This window comes from Scyliorhinus torazame, chromosome 30 (genome assembly GCF_047496885.1).
Source record: "Scyliorhinus torazame isolate Kashiwa2021f chromosome 30, sScyTor2.1, whole genome shotgun sequence".
Classification (NCBI taxonomy): Eukaryota; Metazoa; Chordata; class Chondrichthyes; order Carcharhiniformes; family Scyliorhinidae; genus Scyliorhinus; species Scyliorhinus torazame.
The window spans coordinates 10,056,624-10,084,469 of NC_092736.1; the positions used below are offsets into that span (position 1 = coordinate 10,056,624).

Genomic DNA, 27,846 nt, shown 5'->3' on the forward strand with positions numbered 1-27,846 from the left:
TTAGCGTGGCCAATCCACTTACCCTGCACATCTTTGGGTTATGGGGGTGAGACCCATGCAAACACAGGGAGAATGTGCAAACTCCACACGGACAATGACCCGGGGCCGGGATCGAAACTTGGCGTTCTCTTACAATACAGCAAGTAGTTACAGAACTGAAGCAAACTACTGTGCTACTAATAGGTGGAGCTGAGCATTGTTAGAAGGAGCTTCAATATTTTAATAAGCGTATAACACAAATGAAGTTGCAGAAGCTCCATAAATTTGCTCATTCCTTCATCAACACCCAGGCTTCACATGGGTAAAGTGCCATTACAGATAGTATTTTATGACTGAAATTGTTGCCTTTACCAAACATATCTAACCAAAGTATATCTGAGTAGAATTTCATCTGAGCCCATTTTCAGGCAGCTCATGCAGAATGGATCACGACTGTTGGGGCACGTATCTGGTAATGGGAGCCAAGAGGGAGTTTTCAGAGTTGAGGGTGGTTAAAGCTGGACACTGGAGGCAACTGTAATTGATGTGGAGTTTGGGGAGCACACTTGTCCTCCTGACTACATGAAGGTTTTTAAAATCTAAAATGAACGGTCAGAGGAACAGAGAAATGATGAATGGGGCAGGCCAAGCACCTGCCTTGCTCATCGGAAACAACTTCTGTGGTGTAGAATTTTACTTAGTTTGGAGCATCTCACTTTAATGTCTACAAATTTTCGGTGCAAACCCAGAAGGAAGATCAGTCACCATCCTCAGTCAAAACATTGGCTAAATCCGTAACTTCTCCTCATGATTCAATGAACTGTTTAAAATGTTGTAACATTAAAAGGATACTTTGTATGACACCCCAAAACTCAGGGTTGAATATACCTTTTCTCAGAGGGTCAACTTCCAAAGTCACCCTTTTTGCGGGGTGGTGAACTTTTTCCCCCGCCTTTTCTCTTCTTAAACAGTCCTTCTTTATACCGTGGCTGCTAGCAAACCAAACTTCTCAGTAACTTTCCATCCTCTCTCTCTCTCTGATGCAAAAGCAGTTTACAGTTTTCCCACACTCTCTCTCGAGCTCTTGCTGGCCAGCTGTCTCCAGTCTTGCAGCTTCACCCCAATGGGACTTCGGTTTCTCAGTTTTCTCTGTTCTTTGATTTCAGCGATTTCAATTCTTCTTTCCGAGCCATTTTAACAATGCTTAATGCTTCAAGAGGCTAACATCTATTTTAGGCAGCAGCCAGCAACAAAGAAAATGCCTGAAGAATTCAGCATTTAGTTAAACACCTTGCAGATAGGATGCTAGTGTTCCCGATGAATTGGTGAGCTGGAAAATGGACACTCCACGTTCTAATACCTACCTCATAGGGTGACTAAGTTACTCTTTTAAAAAAAATTTAGAGTACCCAGTTACTTTTTTCCAATTAAAGGGCAATTTAGCGTGGCCAATCCATCTACCCTGCACATCTTTTGGGTTGTGGGGGCAAAACCCATGCAAACACGGGGAGAATGTGCAAACACCACACCGACAGTGACCCAGAGCCAGGATCGAACCTGGGACCTCAACGCCGTGAGACAGCAGTGCTACCCACTGCACCACCGTGCTGCCCGACTAAGATACTCTTAATGGACAGAATTTTTTTTTTTTTTATAAATATTTTATTGAAAATGTTTGGTCAACCAACACAGTACATTGTGCATCCTTTACACAATATTATAACAACACAAATAACAATGACCTATTTTATAAACAAAAAATGAATAAATAATAAATAACAAAAATGAAAACTAACCCTAATTGGCAACTGCCTTATCACAAGTAACACTCTCCAAAAATATAATTTAACAGTCCAATATATAATTATCTGTCGCAACGACCTATACATATTATACAGTATATATTAACCCTGAGAGTCCTTCTGGTTCCTCCCCCCCCCCCCCCCCCGGAACCTGGGCTGCTGCTGCTGCCTTCTTTTTTCCATTCCATCTATCTTTCTGCGAGGTATTCGACGAACGGTTGCCACCGCCTGGTGAACCCTTGAGCCGACCCCCTTAGAACGAACTTAATCCGCTCTAGCTTTATAAACCCTGCCATGTCATTTATCCAGGTCTCCACCCCCGGGGGCTTGGCTTCTTTCCACATTAACAATATCCTGCGCCGGGCTACTAGGGACGCAAAGGCCAAAACATCGGCCTCTCTCGCCTCCTGCACTCCCGGCTCTTGTGCAACCCCAAATATAGCCAACCCCCAGCTTGGTTCGACCCGGACCCCCACTACTTTTGAAAGCACCTTTATCACCCCCATCCAAAACCCCTGTAGTGCCGGGCATGACCAAAACATATGGGTATGATTCGCTGGGCTTCTCGAGCACCTCGCACACCTATCCTCCACCCCAAAAAATTTACTGAGCCGTGCTCCAGTCATATGCGCCCTGTGTAATACCTTAAACTGAATCAGGCTTAGCCTGGCACACGAGGACGACGAGTTTACCCTGCTTAGGGCATCTGCCCACAGCCCCTCCACGATCTCCTCCCCCAGCTCTTCTTCCCATTTCCCTTTTAGTTCATCTACGATAGTCTCCCCTTCGTCCCTCATTTTCCTATATATATCTTGACACCTTACCATCTCCCACCCATGTCTTTGAGATCACTCTGTCCTGCACCTCTTGTGTCGGGAGCTGCGGGAATTCCCTCACCTGTTGCCTCGCAAAAGCCCTCAGTTGCATATACCTGAATGCATTCCCTTGGGGCAACCCATATTTCTTGGTCAGCGCTCCCAGACTCGCGAACTTCCCATCCACAAACAGATTTTTCAGTTGCGTTATTCCTGCTCTTTGCCACATTCCATATCCCCCATACATTCCCCCCGGGGCAAACCTATGGTTGTTTCTTATCGGGGACCCCCCCCAAGGCTCCAGTCTTTCCCCTATGCCGTCTCCACTGTCCCCAAATCTTCAGTGTAGCCACCACCACCGGGCTTGTGGTGTTGTTCCTCGGTGAGAACGGCAATGGGGCTGTCACCATAGCCTGTCGGCTAGTCCCCCTACAGGACGCCCTCTCTAATCTCTTCCACGCCGCTCCCTCCTTCTCTCCCATCCACTTACTCACCATTGAAATATTAGCGGCCCAATAATACTCACTTAGGCTCGGTAGTGCCAGCCCCCCCCTATCCCTGCTACGCTGTAAGAATCCCTTCCTCACTCTCGGGGTCTTCCCGGCCCACACAAAACCCATGATGCTCTTTTCAATCCTTTTAAAAAAAGCCTTCGTGATCACCACCGGGAGGCACTGAAACACAAAGAGGAATCTCGGGAGGACCACCATCTTAACCGCCTGCACCCTCCCTGCCAGTGACAGGGATACCATGTCCCATCTCTTGAAATCCTCCTCCATTTGTTCCACCAACCGCGTTAAATTTAACCTATGCAATGTGCCCCAATTCTTGGCTATCTGGATCCCCAGGTAACGAAAGTCCCTTGTTACCTTCCTCAACGGTAGGTCCTCTATTTCTCTACTCTGCTCCCCTGGATGCACCACAAACAACTCACTTTTCCCCATGTTCAATTTATACCCTGAAAAATCCCCAAACTCCCCAAGTATCCGCATTATTTCTGGCATCCCCTCCGCCGGGTCTGCCACGTATAGTAGCAAATCGTCCGCATACAAAGATATCCGGTGTTCTTCTCCTCCTCTAAGTACTCCCCTCCATTCTTGGAACCCCTCAACGCTATCGCCAGGGGCTCAATCGCCAGTGCATACAATAATGGGGACAGAGGGCATCCCTGCCTTGTCCATCTATGGAGCCGAAAATATGCAGATCCCCGTCCATTCGTGACCACGCTCGCCATCGGGGCCCTATACAACAGCTGCACCCATCTAACATACCCCTCTCCAAAACCAAATCTCCTCAACACCTCCCACAAATAATCCCACTCCACTCTATCAAATGCTTTCTCGGCATCCATCGCCACTACTATCTCCGTTTCCCCCTCTGGTGGGGCCATCATCATTACCCCTAACAGCCTCCGTATATTCGTGTTCAGCTGTCTCCCCTTCAAACCCAGTTTGGTCCTCGTGGACCACCCCCGGGACACATTCCTCTATTCTCATTGCCATTACCTTGGCCAGGATCTTGGCATCTACATTTAGGAGGGAAATAGGTCTATAGGACCCACATTGTATCGGGTCCTTTTCCTTCTTTAAGAGAAGCGATATCGTTGCTTCAGACATAGTCTGGGGCAGTTGTCCCCTTTCCTTTGCCTCATTAAAGGTCCTCGTCAATACCAGGGCGAGCAAGTCCACATATTTTCTATAGAATTCGACTGGGAATCCATCCGGTCCCGGGGCCTTTCCCGCCTGCATGCTCCTAATTCCTTTCACCACTTCTTCTACCTCGATCTGTGCTCCCAGTCCCACCCTTTCCTGCTCTTCCACCTTGGGAAATTCCAGCTGATCCAAGAAGCCCATCATTCTCTCCCTCCCATCCGGGGGTTGAGCTTCATATAATTTTTTATAAAATGTCTTGAACACTCCATTCACTCTCTCCGCTCCCCGCTCCATCTCTCCTTCCTCATCCCTCACTCCCCCTATTTCCCTCGCTGCTCCCCTTTTCCTCAATTGGTGTGCCAGCAACCTGCTCGCCTTCTCCCCATATTCGTACTGTGCCTTCCTCCATTGTGCCTCTGCAGTGCCCGTAGTCAGCAAGTCAAATTCTACATGTAGCCTTTGCCTTTCCCTGTACAGTCCCTCCTCCGGTGCTTCCGCATATTGTCTGTCCACCCTCAAAAGTTCTTGCAGCAACCGCTCCCGTTCCTTACTCTCCTGTTTCCCTTTATGTGCCCTTATTGATATCAGCTCCCCTCTAACCACCGCCTTCAGCGCCACCCAGACCACTCCCACCTGGACCTCCCCATTATCATTGAGTTCCAAGTACTTTTCAATGCACCCCCTCACCCTTAGACACACCCCCTCATCTGCCATTAGTCCCTTGTCCATTCTCCAGGGTGGGCGCCCTCCTGTTTCCTCCCCTATCTCCAAGTCTACCCAGTGTGGAGCGTGATCCGAAATGGCTATAGCCGTATACTCCGTTCCCCTCACCTTCGGGATCAATGCCCTTCCCAGCACAAAAAAGTCTATTCGTGAGTAGACTTTATGGACATAGGAGAAAAACGAGAACTCCTAACTCCTAGGTCTGCTAAATCTCCACGGGTCTACAACTCCCATCTGCTCCATAAAATCTTTAAGTACCTTGGCTGCTGCCGGCCTCCTTCCAGTCCTGGACTTCGACCTATCCAGCCCTGGTTCCAACACCGTATTAAAATCTCCCCCCATTATCAGCTTTCCCATCTCTAGGTCCGGACTGCGTCCTAGCATCCGCCTCATAAAATCGGGGCATATACGTTTACCAAAACCACCGTCTCCCCCTGTAGTTTGCCACTCACCATCACGTATCTGCCCCCGTTATCCGCCACTATAGTCTTTGCCTCGAACATTACCCGCTTCCCCACTAATATAGCCACCCCCCTGTTTTTCTAGCCCCGAATGGAACACCTGCCCCACCCATCCTTTGCGTAGCCTAACCTGGTCTATCAGTTTCAGGTGCGTTTCCTGTAACATAACCACATCTGCCTTAAGTTTCTTAAGGTGTGCGCGTACCCGTGCCCTCTTTATCGGCCCGTTCAGCCCTCTCACGTTCCTTGTGATCAGCCGGGTTGGGGGGCTTCCTACCCCCCCCCCCGCTAGCGTAATTACTCCCCCCATGTTGCTCCCAGAAGTCAGCAAACTCTGGCCGACCTCGGCTCGCACCGTGCGACGCCCCCTCCTTCCTGCTTCTCTATTCCCGCCATGATTATCATAGCGCGGGAACCAAGCCCGCGCTTCTCCCTTGGCCCCGCCCCCAATGGCCAACGCCCCATCTCCTCCACCTCCCCTCCTCCCCCCATCACCACCTGTGGAAGAGAGAAAAGTTACCACATCGCAGGATTAATACATAAAACTCCTCTTTCCCCCCTTTTTAACCCCCCTCTTCGCCCCCCACATTCGCCCCACCACTTTGTTCAAACGTTCTTTTTAATAACCCGCTCATTCCAGTTTTTCTTCCACAATAAAAGTCCACGCTTCCTCCGCCGTCTCAAAGTAGTGGTGCCTCCCTTGATATGTGACCCACAGTCTTGCCGGTTGCAGCATTCCAAATTTTATCTTTTTATGAAGCACCGCCTTGGCCCGATTAAAGCTCGCCCTCCTCGCCATCTCCGCACTCCAGTCTTGATAAACGCGGATCACCGCGTTCTCCCATTTACTGCTCCGAGTTTTCTTTGCCCATCTAAGGACCGTTTCTCTATCCTTAAAACGGAGGAATCTCACCACTATGGCTCTGGGAATTTCTCCTGCTCTCGGTCCTCGCGCCATCACTCGGTATGCTCCCTCCACCTCCAACGGACCCGCCGGGGCCTCCGCTCCCATTAACGAGTGCAGCATCGTGCTCACATATGCCCCGACGTCCGCTCCCTCCGCACCTTCAGGAAGACCAAGAATCCTCAGGTTGTTCCTCCTTGCGTTGTTCTCCAGTGCCTCCAACCTTTCCACACATCGTTTCTGATGTGCCTCATGCGTCTCCGTCTTCACCACCAGGCCCTGTATGTCGTCCTCATTCTCGGCTGCCTTTGCCTTCACGACCCGAAGCTCCCGCTCCTGGGTCTTTTGTTCCTCCTTTAGCCCTTCGATCGCCTGTAGTATCGGAGCCAACAGCTCTTTCTTCATTTCCTTTTTGAGCTCTTCCACACAGCATTTCAAGAACTCTTGTTGTTCAGGGCCCCATGTTAAACTGCCACCTTCCGACGCCATCTTGGTTTTTGCTTGTCTTCCTTGCCGCTGTTCTAAAGGATCCACTGCAATCCGGCCACTTTCTCCTCCTTTTTTCATCCGTATCCAGGGGGGATTCCCTTCTGGTTTACCGCACAGTGTTTTTAGCCGTCAAAATTGCCGTTGGGGCTCCTATCAAGAGCCCAAAAGTCCGTTTCACCGGGAGCTGCCGAAACGTGCGACTCAGCTGGTCATCGCCGCACCCGGAAGTCAATGGACAGAATATATTGATGACAAAGTTTGCAAACGCTTCTCATCCAATAATCACAATCAATGCAAATGTGGATGATAATCTGGAGGTTTTGCATCAAACCTGTACATATGTCAATTTAAATCCGTGATACACGCTCTCCCATCCACCCGGGATCCTTGATATCTTTCAACAGGTAATTTAGGTAATTTGGCTAGATAATTTGGACATTCTGAATTCTCCCTCTGTGTACCCGAACAGGTGCCGGAATGTGGTGACTAGGGGCTTTTCACAGTAACTTCATTGCAGTAAGCCTACTTGTGACAATAAAGATTATTATTATATGGTCTGCTTCCATCTAAAGTATTCAAAATATAAACATGGCGAACAAACAAACGAAAGCATGTGAATTCATCACACCAAAAATTGTTTTGAAGGATCCTGGTGGTGTTTCTACTCATGCAGACTGTATGCAAATCCAATGTACGCTGCACCTACCGTACATGATGCAACTTGAGCGTGTTATAGGCCTTGATGTAGATCGTTTTGCCTTCCAACTTATCTTGATGGTAATGACAGCGCTGTGACCCTGTGCTCAGGTTTCAGCACATTCCAGGAACCTGGGGTTTTTTTTTTTGCTGGGATGGTGGGTGTGCAGCAGTTGCTAAGTGGAGACCCGCCAGATATTTGCCTCTTTCATGGCAGAATGAAATGAACGGTGATACTTATTAACCCATTGCACACCATGTATTCATCTCCGTCAACTGTGGGATTCTACCTGCAGCCTCTGATGAGGTTAAGCCTTGTAAGGCGATTACATGGTTTATTATCCACTTCTGATAGATTTGTTAGTGGGGGAGCATTTTGGAGATAGTGACCACAATTCTGTGACTTTCACTTTAGTAATGGAGAGGGATAGGTGAGTGCAACAGGGCAAGGTTTACAATTGGGGGAAGGGTAAATACGATGTTGTCAGACAAGAATTGAAGTGCATAAGTTGGGAACATAGGCTGTCAGGGAAGGACACAAGTGAAATGTGGAACTTGTTCAAGGAACAGGTACTACGTGTCCTTGATATGTATGTCCCTGTCAGGCAGGGAAGAGATGGTCGAGTGAGGGAACCATGGTTGACAAGAGAGGTTGAATGTCTTGTTAAGAGGAAAAAGGAGACTTATGTAAGGCTGAGGAAACAAGGTTCAGACAGGGCATTGGAGGGATACAAGATAGCCAGGAGGGAACTGAAGAAAGGGATTAGGAGAGCTAAGAGAGGGCATGAACAATCTTTGGCGGGTAGGATCATGGAAAACCCCAAGGCCTTTTACACATATGTGAGAAATATGAGAATGACTAGAGCGAGGGTAGGTCCGATCAAGGACAGTAGCGGGAGATTGTGTATTGAGTCTGAAGAGATAGGAGAGGTCTTGAACGAGTACTTTTCTTCTGTATTTACAAATGAGAGGGGCGATATTGTTGGAGAGGACAGTGTGAAACAGACTGGTAAGCCCGAGGAAATACTTGTTAGGAAGGAAGATGTGTTGAGCATTTTGAAAAACTTGAGGATAGACAGGTCCCCCGGGCCTGACGGGATATATCCAAGGATTCTATGGGAAGCAAGAGATGAAATTGCAGAGCCGTTGGCAATGATCTTTTCGTCCTCACTGTCAACAGGGGTGGTACCAGGGGATTGGGGAGTGGTGAATGTCGTGCCCCTGTTCAAAAAAGGGACTAGGGATAACCCTGGGAATTACAGGCCAGTTAGTCTTACTTCGGTGGTAGGCAAAGTAATGGAAAGGGTACTGAAGGATAGGATTTCTGAGCATCTGGAAAGACACTGCTTGATTAGGAATAGTCAGCACGGATTTGTGAGGGGTAGGTCTTGCCTTACAAGTCTTATTGAATTCTTTGAGGAGGTAACCAAGCATGTGGATGAAGGTAAAGCAGTGGATGTAGTGTACATGGATTTTAGTAAGGCGTTTGATAAGGTTCCCCATGGTAGGCTTCTGCAGAAAGTAAGGAGGCATGGGATAGTGGGAAATTTGGCCAGTTGGATAACGAACTGGCTAACCGATAGAAGTCAGAGAGTGGTGGTGGATGGCAAATATTCAGCCTGGATCCCAGTTACCAGTGGCGTACCGCAGGGATCAGTTCTGGGTCCTCTGCTGTTTGTGATTTTCATTAATGACTTGGATGAGGGAGTTGAAAGGTGGGTTAGTTAATTTGCAGATGATATGAAGATTGGTGGAGTTGTGGACAGTGAGGAGGGCTGTTGTCAGCTGCAAAGAGACATAGATAGGATGTAGAGCTGGGCTGAGAAGTGGCAGATGGAGTTTAACCCTGAAAAGTGTGAGGTTGTCCATTTTGGAAGGACAAATATGAATGTGGAATACAGGGTTAACGGTAGAGTTCTTGGCAATGTGGAGGAGCAGAGAGATCCTGGGGTCTATGTTCATACATCTTTGAAAGTTGCCACTCAAGTGGATAGAGCTGTGAAGAAGGCCTATGGTGTGCTAGCGTTCGTTAACAGAGGGATTGAATTTAAGAGCCGTGAGGTGATGATGCAGCTGTTCAAAACTGTGGTAAGGCCACATTTGGAGTACTGTGTACAGTTCTGGTCGCCTCATTTTAGGAAGGATGTGGAAGCTTTGGAAAAGGTGCAAAAAGGAGATTTACCAGGATGTTGCCTGGAATGGAGAGTAGGTCTTATGAGGAAAGGTTGAGGGTGCTAGGCCTTTTCTCATTAGAACGGAGAAGGATGAGGGGCGACTTGATAGAGGTTTATAAGATGATCAGGGGAATAGATAGAGTAGACAGTCAGAGACTTTTTCCCCGGGTGGAACAAACCATTACAAGGGGACATAAATTTAAGGTGAATGGTGGAAGATATAGGGGGGATGTCAGAGGTAGATTCTTTACCCAGAGAGTAGTGGGGGCATGGAATGCACTGCCTGTGGAAGTAGTTGAGTCGGAAACATTAGGGACATTCAAATAGCTATTGGATAGGTACATGGATTACGGTAGAATGATATAGTGTAGATTAATTTGTTCTTAAGGGCAGCACGGTAGCATTGTAGATAGCACAATTGCTTCACAGCTCCAGGGTCCGAGGTTCGCTTCCGGCTTGGGTCACTGTCTGTGCGGAGTCTGCACATCCTCCCCGTGTGTGCGTGGGTTTCCTCCGGGTGCTCCGGTTTCCTCCCACAGTCCAAAGATGTGCAGGTTAGGTGAATTGGCCATGATAAATTACCCTCAGTGTCCAAAATTGCCCTTCGTGTTGGGTGGAGGTGTTGACCTTGGGTTGGGTGCGCTTTCCAAGAGCCGGTGCAGACTCAATGGGCCGAATGGCCTCCTTCTCCACTGTAAATTCTATGATAATCTATGATAAAGATTCGGCACAACATCGTGGGCTGAAGGGCCTGTTCTGTGCTGTATTTTTCTGTGTTCTATGTTCTATCTCTCATCTGCAGTCCCAGAAGCATGGAGCAGCTCAGAAGAATACTCCAGAGTCTGCATGGTAAAAGGATAAATCCTTATTACAAAAAGATTTACATTATACTTCATTTGTATTACATCGGTGGCCCACCAAAGTCAACAGGAAAGCAGACACAGGAGTAGATTTTTCACAGCCATGTAACATTCAAGTTGACCGTATAACATTTGAGTAAATACCGTATTCTGACAAATGTTTCAGAATTCATTCCTTCTATTATTTACGTCAGGAATGTAGTGACTCAGGCCAAAACAGTAAATATTCTGCATCATTAACATCCCACAAACAAGATGAATTGTCGATTAACGTGTTTTATTGGCAGTATTAGTTGAGGGAAAACATTGGCTATCCGCCAGGTAATGTCCCTTTTCTTCTTCGTCTAGTGTCATGTGATATTTGCTGTCCATTTGAATGCACCGCAACGGAGTGTTTTTACCAAAAATCAAGATAGATTGCTCTTGTTTGCTGCTTGAATTTGTGTTGTTACCACAAATAAATTTCAGCAGCATATATTTCAGCAGCCTTTTCTTCACAGTTCCAGACAGTATCCTTTCAGAAGGGGTCAATCCATTGGTGACACAAGAATAATGGGTGTATACCTAATTTCAGCAATGGAATCGACATCCTGTTAAACCAGATCTGCTTCAGGGGGTAAGGAAACATGAAAACATAATAAATAACACTTTCTGTAATAACTTAACACCTCTTCAAGTGGATCCCACCATTAACTCCTTTCTAGAATGAAGTAACATAGGAACGGGAGTAGGCCATTCAGCCCCTCGAGCCTGTCCCGCCATTCAATGAGATCATGGCTGATCTGTGACCTAACTTTGGCCCATATCCCTTAATCTCTTTGCTTAACAAATATCTATCTATCTCAGATGTAAAATTAACCACTGTTCTTTTTGAAAAAATAATTTTTTCCAATTAAGGGGCAATTTAGTGTGGCCAGTCCATCTAACCTGCGCATCTTTGGGAGGAAAATGTGCAAACTCCACACAGACAGTGATGCAGGGCCGGGATCGAACCCAGATCCTCAGCGCCATAGGCAGCAGTGCTAACCACTGGGCCACCATGCCGCCCAATTAATAAATGTTCTCGCTTCAACTGCTGTTTGTGGGAGAGAGTTCCAAACCTCTACCACCCTTTGGTTGAAGAAGTTGGGGTAGCACAGTGCTTAGCACAATTGCTTCACAGCTCCAGAGTCCCAGTTTGATTCCCGGCTTGGGTGACTGTCTGTGCAGAGTCTGCACATTCTCCCCGTGTCTGCGTGGGTTTCCTCCGGGTGCTCCGGTTTCCTCCCACAGTCCAAAGATGTGCAGGTTAGGTGGATTGGCCATGCTAAATTGCCCTTAGTGTCCAAAAAAAAAGGTTAGCTGGGGTTATACGGTTACTGGGTTACGGGGATAGGGTGGAGGTGTGGGCTTATGTAGGGTGCTCTTTCCAAGGGCCGGTGCAGACTCGATGAGCCGAATGGCCTCCTGCACTGTAAATGCAATGAGTCTAAGTTCTTCGTAACATCCGACCTGAATGGTCTAGCCCTAATTTTTAGACTATGCCCCCTAGTTTTTGAATTTCCACCAGCGGAAACAGTTTATATTTATCTGCCCTGTCTTTCCCAGTTAATATCTTGAATACTTTGATCAGGTCACCCCTTAACCTTCTAAATTTTAACGAATGCAGGTCGAACTTGAATAATCTCTCCTCTTAACTCGGCCCCTGTAATTCAGGTATCATTTTGTAAACCTACCTTACACTTCCTCCAAAACCAAAATTTCCTTCCTTTTTTTAAACAAATCTAGAGTACCCAATTCTTTTTTTTTCCCAATTAAGGGGTAATTTAGCGTGGCCAATTCACCTACCCTGCACATCTTTTTGGGTTGTGGGGGTGAGATCCACGCAGACATGGGGAGAATGTGCAAACTCCATACACACAGTGACCCGGGACCAAACCGCTAACCACTGCGACTCCGTGCCACTCCAAAATATCCTTCCTCGGGTGTGGTGCCCAAAAATGCTCACAGTGACTGTGGGGTCTAACCAGTGTTCTGTAAAACTGCAGCATAACCCAATTCCAATCCTCAAGGCTAGCATTCCATTAGTCTTTTGGATTATTTTCTGCACTTGTTCCTGGCATTTTAAGGACCTATGCACCAGAACTCCAAGTCTCTTTGCACATCCACTTTGCTCTATTCTTTTCTTGGTCGAAAACGGATAACCTCACATTTCCTTACTTTAAATTCTATTTGCCACAATTTTGCCCATTCACCGAGTCAATATCTCCTTGCAATTTTATGCTATCATCTAGGTTGTGTACAATGCCACCTAACTTTGTATCATCCGCAAATTTGGATATATGATATTCTATGCCTTCATCCAAGTCATTAATGAATTGTGCAAATAATTGAGACCCTAACATAGATCCCTGTGGTACACCACTAGTCACCTCCTCCCAATTATAGTAAGTACCCATTGTCCCCACTCGGTCGCCTGCCACTCAATCAATTTCCTAACCGTGTCAATAATTTGCCCTCTACTTCTGTGGCTTCCACCTTAGTTAACAGTCTCTTGTATGGGACTTTATCAAATGCCTTATGGAAATCCATATAAATGACATCCATAATCATTCCCCTGTTGGCTACCTTAGTCACCTTTTCAAAAAATTCAGTAAGATTAGTCAGGTATGACCTTGCCTTCATGAATCCATGCTGGAGAGAGGAGTGGCATAGCGGAAGCGTGCTGCGCCCATAATCGAGAGGTCGATGAATCCATGCTGGCTCTTCCTGATCTTCAGTTAAGTAAGCAGGCATGGCAGCAAAGTTCTGCAAACTGCCAAGCGATCAATGGCCAGACATTCTGTGACCAGAATCCTGTTTAAGAATGGAATGTTGAAGCGGATATATCTGCAAACGTTAATCCTTTCCCACCTTAACCTCAGTCAACCTCACAGCCCAATTCAATCCATGTTATTTCCATAATTGGTTGTCAAACTGGGGTCTGCAGAGGCTTTCTACAGAGCCCGTGAAATAATATGAATGTGCGTGTGGGCAGTCGGAGGTGAACTTTGTGTAAGCCGGGATGGAGTGTGGCCTCTGCTTGTACAGCACAACGAGGGCTGGCAGTCTCACCTCGGAGCAGAGTGTGCCGGGAAGAAACACTGAGAATGGCATAAAGATTAGTGTGCTTGTGATCTGCAAGTACATAATCTATATTCACAAAAGCATCAGTGAAACACTGATTGCATGTAACACTTTCATATTCTTAGTATTATATCGTATTATAATTTAGATGGAGGGTCCGTGATTACTGATTCATTTGAAAAAGGAGCCTTCAACCAAAATAATTTGAGAACCACTAAGTTATATTGTGTTTGCCGTCAAAAAAAGAAAAATAAGGGGGCAGCACGGTGGAGCACGATTAGCACTGCTGCCTCACGGAGCCGAGGTCCCAGGTTCGATCCCGGCTCTGGGTCACTGTCCGTGTGGAGTTTGCACATTCTTCTAAACACCAGAGAATATAAGCCCAATTTACTCAGCCTCTCATCAGGGTGGCGTAGTGGTTAGCATTGCTACCTCAAGGGCAGCACGGTGGCACATTGCTGCCTCACGGCACTGATGTCACAGGTTCGATCCCGGCTCTGGGTCACTGTCCGTGTGGAGTTTGCACATTCTCCCCGTGTTTGCATGGGTTTTGCCCCCACAATCCAAAAAGATGTGCAGGGTAGGTGGATTGGTCATGCTAAATTGCCCCTTAATTGGAAAAAATTAATGGGTATTCTAAATTTATTTTTAAAAATAAAATAAAGAAGCATTGCTACCTCACAGCGCTGAGGACCTGGGATCGATCCCAGCCCCAGATCACTGTCCATGTGGAGTTTGCACATTCTCCCCGTGTTTGCGTGGGTTTCGCCCCCACAACCCAAAGATGTGCAGATAGGTGGATTGGTGACGCTAAATTGCCCCTTAATTGGAAAAAATTAATTGGGTACTCTAAATTTAAAAAATAAATAAAAACATGATTACACAAGTTGCATTTTTAAAAAATAACTTTAGAGTACCAAATATGTTTTCCCAATTAAGGGGCAATTCAGAGTGGCCAATCCACCTAGCCTGCATATCTTTGGGTTGTTGGGGTGAGACCCATGCAGACACGGGGAGAATGTGCAAACTCCACGTGGACAGTGACACGGGGCCGGGATCAAACCTGGGTCCTCAGCGCCCTGAGGCAGCAGAGCTAAGTACAGCACCCACCACAAATCGTATTTTAATAGAGATTTCACCTTCCCAGAATATATTTCAATGAGCAGATTTTAAATTGGGGTTGAACTGAGTATTCCAGAAGACCTGAAAGTCTTCGATTTCTGGATTGGATGTGCTGTGCAATGTGAGCACAGAGCCTCAAGAATTTATTATTCCGTGCTTTTCGTAAGAGTGCCACATTATATGTACATAAATACATGGGATCCCTGGAAGTGTATTCACATTTGCAGAAGATCTCCCAAGACAGAAACGTTTGACCATCATTTCAGTGTGAAATTAATGTTATAGCTTCCCTATTGCCATTCTATCTCTGATAGGAAATCAGAACTGCAGGGTGATGTTGCCCTTTAAGAATCCTGCGTTCACTTGGCTCTCAACGTCTTGCCTGTAATTGGGTCGAGCAGCATCCAACTATGGGCTTTATTTGATCCCAGCTTGCAACTGGGGCCAGGATGGTATCAAACCTGTTAAACAGACCTCTCCCCTTTATCCAACTGTGATGTGGAGATGCCGGCATTGGACTGGGCTGAACACAGTAAGAAGTCTTACAACACCAGGTTAAAGTCCTCAGGAGCAGTGCTCCGAAAGCTAACGATATGAAACAAGCCTGTTGGACTTTAACCTGATGTTGTAAGACTTCTTACTGTGCTTATCCAACTGTGATTGACATGGGTCAATATATAGAAATTGACAACTACAAATGAACTCACTTTAAGGGTGTGAAGCCAGAACAGTCCCTGAATAGAGCTTACTAAATTTCTTTTCCCTCCCAGCGATCTTTAGTACGTTTGGTGAGAGACAGAAAACACGGTGGTCAGTAACAGCAGAATTTGTCCCGCTGGACAGAACCTGTGTTCACCAGTTTAAAACCACTGGGGACACGCTGGGAATGTGGAAGCAAACGCTTTAAGTGATGGAGGCAGCTGCGGGGGAACCCCTTAATGTTTGGCGGTGTTAAAGATCAATTTCCAATTGTATCCAGACTTGACCCTTGTTTAGTCCATTATTCAAATGGAAGATCTTTATTTCATTAATGGGCTTTGACTTGCAGAAAGCAGCTTCTTGTCAGTGGCAGAGAAAAAGAGAAAGCGAGGTATTCCACCATATATATATAATATGTATGTAGTTGTATTTTAATTTTTATCAGTGTGTATTTTGTCTATGCACTTGTACAGTTCGACATGATATTGCTGTGCATGAAAACTTTTCAATTCAATTAAAAATGATGTGATTACATTTCACAGCAACTCTGGGAATATGATGTACATGGCTGTGCCTTGTATAAATCTTTCAGTTAATCTGTCAACCTGAATGCTGAGTGTATTTTTAATATTGAAACTAAAAAAGAATACATCTGGACTGTATTAATGTTTATTTGCTTCAAGTGGGACAGTCGTAAATGATTATATAATTACCTTAAAATGTAGAAGCCGTAGCTGGTAGTTCTCTAGTTCCTTTTGTTATATATAAAGTCGCCATAGTCCCAGGTGACCATAGCTGCCTTCCCTTTTGAGGGGGAGAGCTGACTAGTGGTGGTTTAACCTGAGGATCACCGCATCTCAGGCGAGGGGCAAGGCTGAGAAGACGGGCCTTCAAGAATAACCTCAGCCGGTGCAGGAACTGAACCCGCCCTTGTTGGCCTTGTTCTGCATCACAAACCAGCTGCCCAGCCAAGGCCCCAGATATAGCTCATGTTCGTCATGCTTAAGCGGTCAGCATTTGTTACTAAAAATATAATACTCGAGTTGATCATTCAAAATGGTCCATCTTTGAGGGTTTGAGAAACTGGCCATGGTATTAATAAATTGGCATCCTTGTTTCTGAACTCTACCTTAATTAGCTACTTTATCACATAACGTCTAAAGACTGCTACATGAACTTTCCTTGTTGGTCACTCTAATATGGACAGTGTTAGATGTGTAGAATACAGACTAGACAGTCCTACCTTTGACTCTCAGTCTGAGTTGGTCCGATTAGGGACCAGCAGTAACCTTTTGCTTAAAGTAGGCAAGTTTAAATCCAAGTTATCCACTAGGAGAATAAAGCCACAAGATTTCACTGTTTTAAACAAATAAAATAAACATTACTATACAAAATCAGTAAAGTAAAACAATTTGCAATATCTATCTTACTCGTAACATTCAGAATTAACATGAGTTAAACAGGAATTAGCAAGCAAACTGTGGCCGAATACATCGCACTGCACATTAATTGTCAGGTGGGGCCAAGAGAGGTCCCACAGATTTGTCAGGAACCCACCTAGAGGTCACTGACCACTGTGAATCACAAATTCTTGTTAAACTCTGTCCCTCACAAGGGATTTCAGCTCCTCGCATTCAAAGATCAAGCCTCTGAATTCCCTTGAAAGCCACTCTGACTCGGACTGCCCCAATGGTGGCTCCCCTCCCGATGGTTCAATCTTTTCTCTTGAGACTGCGTCCCAAGGGATTCACTAAGCTGCATTCCTGCCTCTAACTACCAGCACACTTCCAACTCTCACAGACTGCTAGCTTCATTAAGCTGGCACAGCCCTTTGGTTTCTTCAAACTGCAATCTCTGGGTTGCAGAGATCTGTATGAAGCCCTAACTTCCTGGAACCTGCCAATAGAACATACAGTGCAGAAGGAGGCCATTCGGCCCATCGAGTCTGCAGCGACCCATTTAAGCCCTCACTTCCACCCTAACCCCGTAACCCAATAATCCCATCTAACCTTTTTGGACACTAAGGGCAATTTAGCATGGCCAATCTACCTAACCTGCACATCTTTGAGCTGCGGGAGGAAACCGGAGCACCCGGAGGAAACTCGCGCAGACACGGGGAGGACGTGCAGACTCCGCACAGACAGTGACCCAGCGGGAAATCGAACCTGGGACCCTGGCGCTGTGAAGCCACAGTGCTAACCACTGTGCTACCGTGCTGCTCTATAAGTTCCCAGAACGTCACTGTGAGCTGCAAACCCCACCATATCCAAACTGCAACCAACCACCACTCCCAGCAAACACACAGATAAATTGATAGCAGAGAACCTTTTTAAGCTCCAGCCAGCTCCCTAACCAAGTAACCTTTCAGGGTTCGCCAAATGCTTTTGAAGTAATTTAGCTCCAACTTTCACAACACAATATCTTGCCGGACTGCACTACTTTGCAAGCAGTATACGCATTAGGTCTCCAGCTAAGTAAACCCACCTGTAACCCACCTTTATGGCCTCATCTCTTCTATTCTGACTCTATTAAACAAACATGGGTAACTTTTTGGACTGCCATTTTCTATCAGGTGTTCTGGCAAGCTCTAACGGCCAGCATTTTAGTTACATTTCCTTCGCTCTTCCAAACCAAGCCTACTTCCATTCCGAATAATACCTTTGTTACTGAATGTGGGAAGAGTTGATGTTTTTGCCCCTGTTTATGTGTAAACAGTATGGGCATGATATAACGTGCAAAAAAAAACAGAGTCCGGTTTAGAGCGTTTATAGCAGGGTCTCTCTCGGCACTTGCAGCATTGAGAATGACTCCGCTATCAAATGGGACTCTTTTCTTCCTAGCCTCGGTTGGGAACGCCCAATTCTGCACTTACCTCACGTTGCAGGAAGAGATCGGGACACCATTGTCGCCCAGATCTCTCGACCCCCCTCAGAATCCCCACCATGGCGTCCGGACCCCTCCATTGCCCCAACTTATCTCTTAGGGGGTCATCGCCTCACCCCACCTCTTGAAGGCAGGGCACACCAGACCAGATTCCTGGCATCTGGGCACCTTGGTACTGCCGGGCACCCTGACTGTGCCAACTGCTCACCCTGGCAGTGCCATGCTGCCCGGGTGGCAGCAGCAGTGCTAGGGTACCACACTTCCCAGAGCCTGACCACCCCGGGGTGTCCGGTGGCCTGTGAGACCCTCCCATGTACTGTCATGCCTGGTCCATGCTTGTGTGGACCATGGGGAGGTCTCCCAGGCACATGGCCATTCGTTCCCGGGCCTCAGGAGAATCCGTCACAGATGGGCTCATTTAAATATATAATCTAGCAAGGGCGAGGTCCAGATCATGACATCTCACAAGATCCCATTAAATCGCGTGAGGCATTTCGAGCATAGCAAATCTTGCAAGGAGCCTCTTCCTGCATCAGCAAGTCTGGCGTGGCGAGGCCGTTCAATCACGCCCAATATTTCAAAAACTAATGGATGAATTTCAACAAAATTTGGTACTCTGGGTATGCTCCAAGGAAGAACCGAGTAATTTTTGGTGAAGTTGTGGATCTGGATTCCAGAAATCTTTGAAGGATTTGTTAACATTGTATGGTGGGATGATTTGTCTTCTTTTGAGAACATTGCCATGTTCTTTTAAGAGCACCCCAGCTGTTGTGGAATTTGTCATATGTCAAAATACAAGCAGGGTTTTCAGGGCAGCTTGTTGGATGTTGCTGTTCCAAAGGTGTTCTGTTCCGCAAGATTGAAGCCCCTCATCTTTTTTTAATAAATTTAGAGTACCCAATCATTTTCCAATTAAGGGCCAATTTAGCATGTCCAATCCACCTAACCTGCACATCTTTGGATTGTGGGGGTGAAACCCACGCAGACACGGGGAGAATGTGCAAACTCCACATGGACAGTGACCAAGGACTGGGGTTTGAACCCGAGTCCTCAGCTCCGTAGTCCATGTGCTAACCACTGCGCCACGTGCCACCCCTGAAGCCCCTTATCTTGATGTACACAGCAGCTCAACAATGTTTTTATAAAGGAGAAAATGTCATAGTTAATACAGTTTGTTCAGTCACGGGTAGAAGTATTGAAAACGGAAATTAATATATAATTTTTTTAAAGTATAGAATTGGTTTTTTTAGAGGCCAAGAATTAATTAATTAATTTTTACAAACATCAACAACGTAGATGCAACAGTTAATTATTATTTAAGTCAGGATTTTCCGATTATTGATATTTTACAATCTGAATTAAGATGGTGATTCATTGCCCACGTCACATACGAAGAACAGCCAACTGGGCGGGGTACCAGATGGTAACTAATGTTGTCTGCTTAACTGTACACTAGCAAAAAGTAGTGACCAGCATTGTATCAAGCATCACAAATATACAGTGAGTAACATTGACTAATTATGTATATGAACACAGAAGAGACTTCAAACAGCAAGATCCCACATACAGTGGTGAAATAAGAAACTAATTGGTTTATTCTGGTGGTGCTGGTTGAGAGAGGAACGTTAATCAGAACAGCAAGAGAAATGCTTGCTCTTTCAGATAGTGTCCTGGGATCTTTATCATCCATCCAAACAAGTAGAGAGTGCCTAAGTTGTTTAAGATAGGGGGCGCAATTCTCCCATCGGGAGACTAAGTTCCGACCCCGGAGTGAAAACCAGAGTGATTCACTCCGGTGTCAGAGGCCGTTCCCAGCTGCCTATTCTCCCGCCCCCCGGGGGGCTAGGAGCGCCGCCGCGTCATTTACGCGCGCCGGGCCTTGGCGCCGCATAAAAGCGGCGCCGTGTAAATGACGCGCCGGCGTCTCGTAAATGCCGTCACCCGCGCATGCGCGGTTGCCGTCCTCCCCGCGGCCGCCCCGCAAGAAGATGGCGGATCGATCTTGTGGGGCAGCGGAGGAAAGGAGGTCCTCCTTCAGAGAGGCCAGCCCGCCGATCGGTGGGCACCGATCGCGGGCCAGACCCCTTTTGAGCCCCACCCCCCCCCCCCCCGGAGCAGGAACCTCCCTCGCGCCCCCCCCCCCCCCCCCCCCACAGGCCGCCCCCCCAGCGTTCCCACGCTGTTCCCGCCAGCAGCGACAAAGTGTGGATGGCGCCGACGGGAACCTGTCGTGTTGGGCAGGCCGCTCAGCCCATCCGGGCCGGAGAATTGCCGCTCGGCCATTACCAACGGCAAGCGCCGATTCTCCCAGCGGCCAGCTGTGATTCGCGCCGCGCCGGTTTGTGGGGGGTTGGGAGAATCGCAGGCGGGCGTCGGGACGGCGTGGCGGGACTCGTGCGGCGCCCGGGCGATTCTCCCACCCGGCGTGGGGGGGGGGGGAGAATTCCGCCCACGGTCTCCGATAATGCAGCACGCTCAGTATTTCACTGAAGAAGCAGCCGAGATTATGTGATCAAGTCCAAGAATGCATCTCGAACCCATAACTTTATAACCTAAAAGTCCCACCAACTGAGCCACACTGGCACAAAGGACAAGTGAAGAAAGAATTTTGTGGAGGATGTATTTTGTGGAGGAACCTTCAAAGCATTAGCATTCAGGGCACCATTTTATTTCTTTTAATTTTAATTTTAAAATCCATACGAATCCTGTTTAATTTGTAACGACAAGCTTGAGAATTGACACTTTGGTCTTCAACACTGAACCTTTTCTAAATTCACAAGTACTTTGGGCTCCTCATTTGTGGCTTGTGTGCAAATGGTGACAGTTGACAGCTGTCGTTAGTCTAATAAGATTAAAGTAAAAAAAATAGTTGTACTGTCTTTAATCTACCATTTAACACTGGGAACCACCTGGGGCCTGCATTATCCTGTTCATGCAGCATCTCCATGTTAGCTGTATCCACCAAGGAATACGAGGTCTGCTTGCCTCCATTAGCTGGAGAAAACCTTATGCTTCTAAATGCTGTATTCTGCTAATTGAATTACATCTTCCTCGTTTCACTACCAGTTTAATTTTTAAGCTTCAACTTGAGCCTTTTCTCTGGCATGGTTCTCCGAGCTCCCGAGTAGCCAAACTTTTTTTGTGAGCCTCAGCAATGAATGTCTGAAATATTTTGTTGTCAGAATGTGGGTGACACTTGCATGACTGCATTTAATTTCCCACCCCCCGTTACCCCGAGAAGGTGCTGACGAGTTTTCCATTTGAATTACTGTAGTTCTTATAGATGACCCTCTGACCAAAGCTGCTTCCTGCCAATAGCACTTAATGTCCTGTCTATCATTTTGCATCCAGCCATGATTCTCTCAGCACATATTTTGACATTTACGGACACTGCACGACCATCCCCGGATATCAGAAAAAGGCTGAGTTGGACAACAATCCTGAACGTGGGCTGTCATTAAAGTTTGCAAATGGACTCTAACAGAAACATGCGGTTGTTTTGCGCCTTTAACAAAGAGTCTACAGGAAATCATTTCAGAGAGGAAGCAGGAGAGAGTTGGTGGCGGTTGTACGTGCACGATAATGGGACAGGAAGAGTGCAAAATGGTTGAAAGTGAATGCAGGGTCTTTAAGTTGAAAGTGGTAATGTTGTGCTCAAAATCACTTGAGCCACATTTGAGGATTAGAAGATGTCGTTGGAGGTCTGTGCCTGTGTCCTTTATGTCCATGTGGAGTGTGTGCATTCTCCCCGTTTCTGCGTGGGTCACACCCCCACAACCCAAAAGCTGCGCAGTGTAGGTGGATTGGCCACGCTAAATTGCTCCTTAATTGGAAAAGTTGGAAAAAAGGAGATATACTTGCACTGGAGACGGGACAGCAAAGGTTCACTAAATTGGTCCCTGGGATGAGGAAACAGTCCTATAGTGAAAGGCTGATCAAATTTTAAATTTTAAAAACAAATTAATTTATAGTACCCAGTTATTTTTTTTTCCAATTATGGGGTAATTTAGTGTGGCCAATTCACCTACCCTGCACGTCTTTGGGTTGTGGGGGTGAGACCCACGCAAATACAGGGAGAATGTGCAAATTCCACACGGACAGTGACCCGGGGCCGGGATCGAACCCGGGTCCTCGGCGCTGAGAGGTAGCAGTGCTAACCACTGCGCCACCGTGCCGCCCTGATGAGAGGCTGAGTAAATTGGGCTTATATTTTCTGGTGTTTGGAACAATAAAGAGGCAATCTCATTGAAATCTACAAAATTCTGAAAGGGCTTTATAGGGTGGATTCTTGAGAGATTGTTTCCATTGATTGGGGAATCTAAAACACGGGGGTATGGTCTCAGGATAAGGGGTCAATTATTTAGGACTGCCATGAGGCCCTGGTCTAGTGCACAGTCATTTCCAGCCCCACTTGACCCGGAGTCGCAGCACAGGTGAAATTAGATTTTAATTAAAATACCTGAGGTCCTTGGTTGAGCCCAATAAACTACAGCCACCATTTTTGTAGCTTTAAAACACAAGTAACCTTTTAATATGTACAGTATTATAATTAAGCTGCCAGAAAATTTAACTGACTATCTACTACCCCTTTTCCAACCCCACCCCCCTTCCTAACTCGCCCCACTCTCTATACACACACATGGACAAACAACACAGAGGAGAAAGGGTGGTGAAAAAGAAAGAAAATATGAATAAAAATGAAAGGTTAAGGATCTTTGATGTACAGGGATGACTTCCAGTCATTGTCTTTCTGAGGTTCAGGCTTTTGTTTTGATACCTCTTCTAGGCTTGAGATGGTTTTCTCTGGCAAGGTTGTCTGCTTTCTCTGCAGACTCATCATCATTCCAGGTTTACAGCAAACAATGTGCCGGGCACTCACTACTTTCAGAACAATAGGGCAGTTCTTTCACTTCAGCAAGCAGGAGAGAGAGAGAAAGAGAACATTCCTTTCACTTCCTTGGTCTAAACACCTCTGCCCAGTCCTCTCAGAAAGCATCACGCAGGAACCAATCACTGACCGTTGCCAGGCTGAACACTGTCCCTGGCCAATCCACCAGTTGCTAGTTGACCAATCGAACTGACTCCCTCCACAACCGGTTCCTAAGATTCACCCAGAGCCGAAGAGTGTGGCTTCTCCTCTTCGAAATACAAAACCTGGGAACGTAGTGTCCTGGCAAGCAGGCTGTTTCAACTTTGAGTCTTTCAATTAAAGGCACCATCCCGATTATGGATCCAAGGACCAAAATAATAAAAGTAAAAGAAAATAAATGGGAACAAAGGAAATAAACAGGAAGGACCCTCACAGGACTGAGATGAGGAGAAATTCTTCACTAAAAGGATGGTAAATCTCTGGAATTCCCCTCCTGAGAGGTTTATGGATGCTCCATTGTCGAACACATTTAAGGCTGGGATGGACAGATGTTTGGTCGCTCAGGGAATGAAGGGATATAGGGAGTGGGCAGGACAATGGTGTTGAAACCCAGGATCAGCCATGATCATATCGTGATGAATGGCGGAGCAGGCTCGAAGGGCCAATAGGCCTCCTCCTGCTCCTATCTTCTATGTATCTATTAAGTGTGACTGTTGGAGCAGACTCACTCGATGGACTGTGTGGTTTACTTCTCCGATTTCTTACATTCTTAATCCAATTCTAACTGTTGTGAAGCTGTAAATCATACTTGTCCAGCTGGTGTATTTAGTAATACATTATGCTATTTAATACAAACCCAGTGCCAAAATCTTCCAAAAGTATCATCTTTTTAATCTGCATTGATAGTCATTAATTGCTGGTTCTGTTAACGATCCTGAACTTCATGAGCATAAATGAGGGGGTTCTGTACAGCGTGTTATCTGTTTTATTTTGAACAAAACAAGTTAATTAAATTGTATTTATATCATGCCTTTGATGTCTTAAATTTCTTCACCACCAGTTCAGTACTTTTGACTGTAGTTACTAACATTAAGTAGGCAGATATAGCAGCCAAGTTGCACACAACAGCAAAAACTAAATGAATGAATTGACCAGATAAGGTGTCTTTTTGTTGATGATTGTGGGATAAGTTTTTAAATTTTAGAGCACCCAATTTGTTTTTTCCAATTAAGAGGCAATTTAGCATTGAAATCTAACCTGCACATCTTTTGGGTTGTCGGGGTGAAACCCACGCAGACACTGGGAGAATGTGCAAACTCCTCACGGACAGTGACCCGGGGCCAGGATCGACTCCGGGTTCTAGGCACCGTGAGGCAGCAGTGCTAACCGTTGCGTCACAGTGCTGCCCCCGGTTGTAGGATAAGTATTGACAAGGATAATAGGAGAACCACCTGACCTTCATGGTACACTGGCATGGAACATTTTACATTTTCATGACTGAACAGATGAATCTCATGAAGAGAGACACTTGCTACAGTGCAGCACTCCTTCAGTCCTGCAATAAAGCGTCAGCCTAGTTTATGTGCTCGACCTCTTTCTTGAGCCTGAAGTGAGGGTGCTACCAATGATTGAAGCATACATTTTCTTCCCTTGTCTCCTGAAAGCATTAGCTACTATTCAAGTGTTGCTCCTGAGTATAGCCAGCCTCTGATATCTTCCAGAGTTCCATCCTTGTAAGCTTAGACAATAACTAGACCGCTAAACCTTGAATGACACCACAGCTGAGTCTGATTCTATCCTCACATCTACACTTTCCAGGAGCGAAATGGTCAATAGCAAGAACAACTTCCATTTATGTTGCACCTTTAACATTGTAAAATGTTTGATAAGTGTTGTCAAACAAAATTTGGTTCTGGGCATGGGGATGTATTAGGACAGGTAACCAAAAATTGTTTATGTAGAACATCTTAGCACAGGAAGGAGAGGTTGAGTTGCTAGTATTTTTCTGATCCCAAGCCAGATGGTGAGCCCATTTGTAGACTCTTCCCCTAACTAGCAACTGCGCTGAATAAGCTAACTGGTAGTCAAACCTGGTCATATGGCTTGATAGTAACCTGGACATGGTTTCATCCATAAATGGAGGAAACTAGACCGTATTTTTGAATATGTTAGTTGGGGATGGGTACTGACATTTAACAGCAGAGTTAAGGTCTGTACTCCTGATCTGAGGGGTAAGACATCGATCAGTTATTACTCTTAACCTTAATCCAGTTTTCACTCCATAGACTTGAGCACAGAATCCAGGCTGTACTGAGGGAGTGCAACACTGTTAAAGGCTCTCATCTTTTGGATAAAATGTTGAAACAGTCACACCTGTCCTCCAAAATATATGTAAAAGATCCTGTGGTCCGACTTGATAAGCAAAGAATTTCTTCAGTTACCATAATCAATACAAATCCTTCAACTAGCATCTGTAAAACCGATCAGATAGTTATTACGGTTTGCAGACCTTGCTGTGCACATATTTCCCATCTACGGTAGTGACCACACAAACTATTTCAGGCTTGCAAAGCTCCTTGGGACTTCATATGGCCATGAAAGGCATTATACAACTTCTCAACTGTAGCTTTTCCTTCCCTTCTATTGCTGTTACAGTGTAGTGAACTAGTTGACCCCATTTGCATGTTAGATTTATGTGAGGGTTGTAATATACAACTGTACAACAATCTCGAGTCATGTTTTAAAATATGAATCTAAAAAATGCTGTACAATATATTCTGTAACATAATGACCTGATCTGTTCAGTGTAAATCATACAGTGCAGAAGGAGGCCATTTAGCCCACCAAGTCTGCACCCACCCTTGGAAAGAGCACCCTACGCCTACACCCCATCCCTGTACCCAACCTAACCTTTGGACACTACGGTGGCAATTTAGCGTGGCCAATCCACCGAACCCGCACATCTTTGAGATAAAATCGTAGCACCCGGAGGAAACCCATGCAGACACAGGGAGAACATGCAAACTCCACACAGACAGGAATTGAACCCGGGTCCCTGGCACTGTGAGGCAGCAGTGCTAACCACTGTGCCAAGGATTATAACTGTTTAATTTATAATTGCAAAAAAGGCATAAAATATTCATAATTATTAACAGGGCTTTTGAAAGATATTTTTTTACCAGATGTTTTAGTTTGTCTTTTGGAAGTATACTTGTGACGTTCACTGACAGGCATGTAACTGATCTATCCAGACCAGAAGGCCTTAATTTTCATTCATTAATTGCGCTGATCTCCGAGAGGATGGCTTTAAAGTCACAGCAATTTACTTCAATGTTCTTGGGCTACGAAGGGGAAGCTTGACAAGGTTTGTCACTCATGGGGGCAGCACGGTGGCGCAGTGGTTATCACTGCTGCCTTAGGGCGCCGAGGGCCCGGGTTCGATCCTGGCCCCGGGTCACTGGCTGTGTGGAATTTGCACATTCGCCCCGTGTCTCACCCCCACAACCCAAAAAGATGTGCAGGGTACGTGGATTGGCCACACTAAATTGCCCCTTAATGGGAAAAACAAGAATTTGGTACTCGAAGATTTACAAAAATAAGAAAAAAAGAAAACAAATAAAAAAGGAATGTCACTCTTGATCACCATCTAGTGATCCCCACTGAAACGCTTGCATTTCGGGTGGCATCACATCCAATCCTGAGTTCATCCCAATATCTTGCCAGTACTTCCAAGTGTAAACTTAGAAATCGTTCAGACTTCAGAAATCGCTACATGTTACAATAGAACAGCAAATGCCAGAGAACCGCGTCCCAGTAAAGGTAAACACTTTTTCAGGAGGGATGGGTAAATTATTGGAATGTGTGTGGGTGGAGAATGTTGACATATGTTTTTAAGCAAATACAAGCTCACCTGACTTTTTCTTGTCATTTTGCAGATCCCTGTGCAATGTGATTAATGCATACTGCTTCGCCTGTAATGGCTGCTATGACAACTGCGTCTATGTTCTATTCAGTAACAAGATCACTTTCTTACTGGAACTGCTGATGCATCAATTGACGGTAGGTGTCTGTACCTGCAGCTGCCTGCCATAGATGTACTTTATGGATTCTTGTAAAGTTGCAACAAAGCTATGGTTTTAATAATAATCTTTATTAGTGTCACAAGTAGGCTTACATTAACACTGCAATGACGTTACTGTGAAAATCCCCTAGTCGCTAGGCGCCTGTTCGGGTACATAGGGGGAGAAATCACAATGTTCAATTCACCTAACAAGCACGTCTTTCGGGACTAACGAGCACGTCCTTCGGGAAACCGGAGCGTCCGGAGGAAACCCATGCAGACACGGGAAGAACGTGCAGACTCCGCACAGACATTGACCCAAGCCGGGAATCGAACCCGGGTATCTGACGTTGTGAAGCGACAGTGCTAACCACTGTGCTACCGTGCCGCCCTTAGTCCATGTAACTGTGAGCCAGGGGCCGGGATTCTCCCCCAACCGACGGGCGGGCCATACCGGCGCCAAAGAGTGACGTGAACCACTCCGGCGTCGGGACGCCTGGAAGTTCTGGAATCCTCCACACTTCCGGGGGCTAGGCCGGTGCTGGAGTGGTT

At 46.2% G+C, this 27,846-nt stretch overlaps 1 protein-coding gene across 2 annotated transcripts in view; it reads left to right on the forward strand.

Annotated features, from left to right (window-relative positions):
- scaper (S-phase cyclin A-associated protein in the ER) overlaps positions 1 to 27,846 on the forward strand; it is a 464,954-nt gene that overhangs the window by 285,369 nt on the left and 151,739 nt on the right. For both annotated transcript variants that reach the window (XM_072492784.1, XM_072492785.1), the window contains one exon: positions 27,170 to 27,293. In XM_072492784.1, coding sequence (XP_072348885.1) covers positions 27,170 to 27,293 — 124 coding nt within the window. The remainder of the gene's footprint in view (positions 1 to 27,169; positions 27,294 to 27,846) is intronic.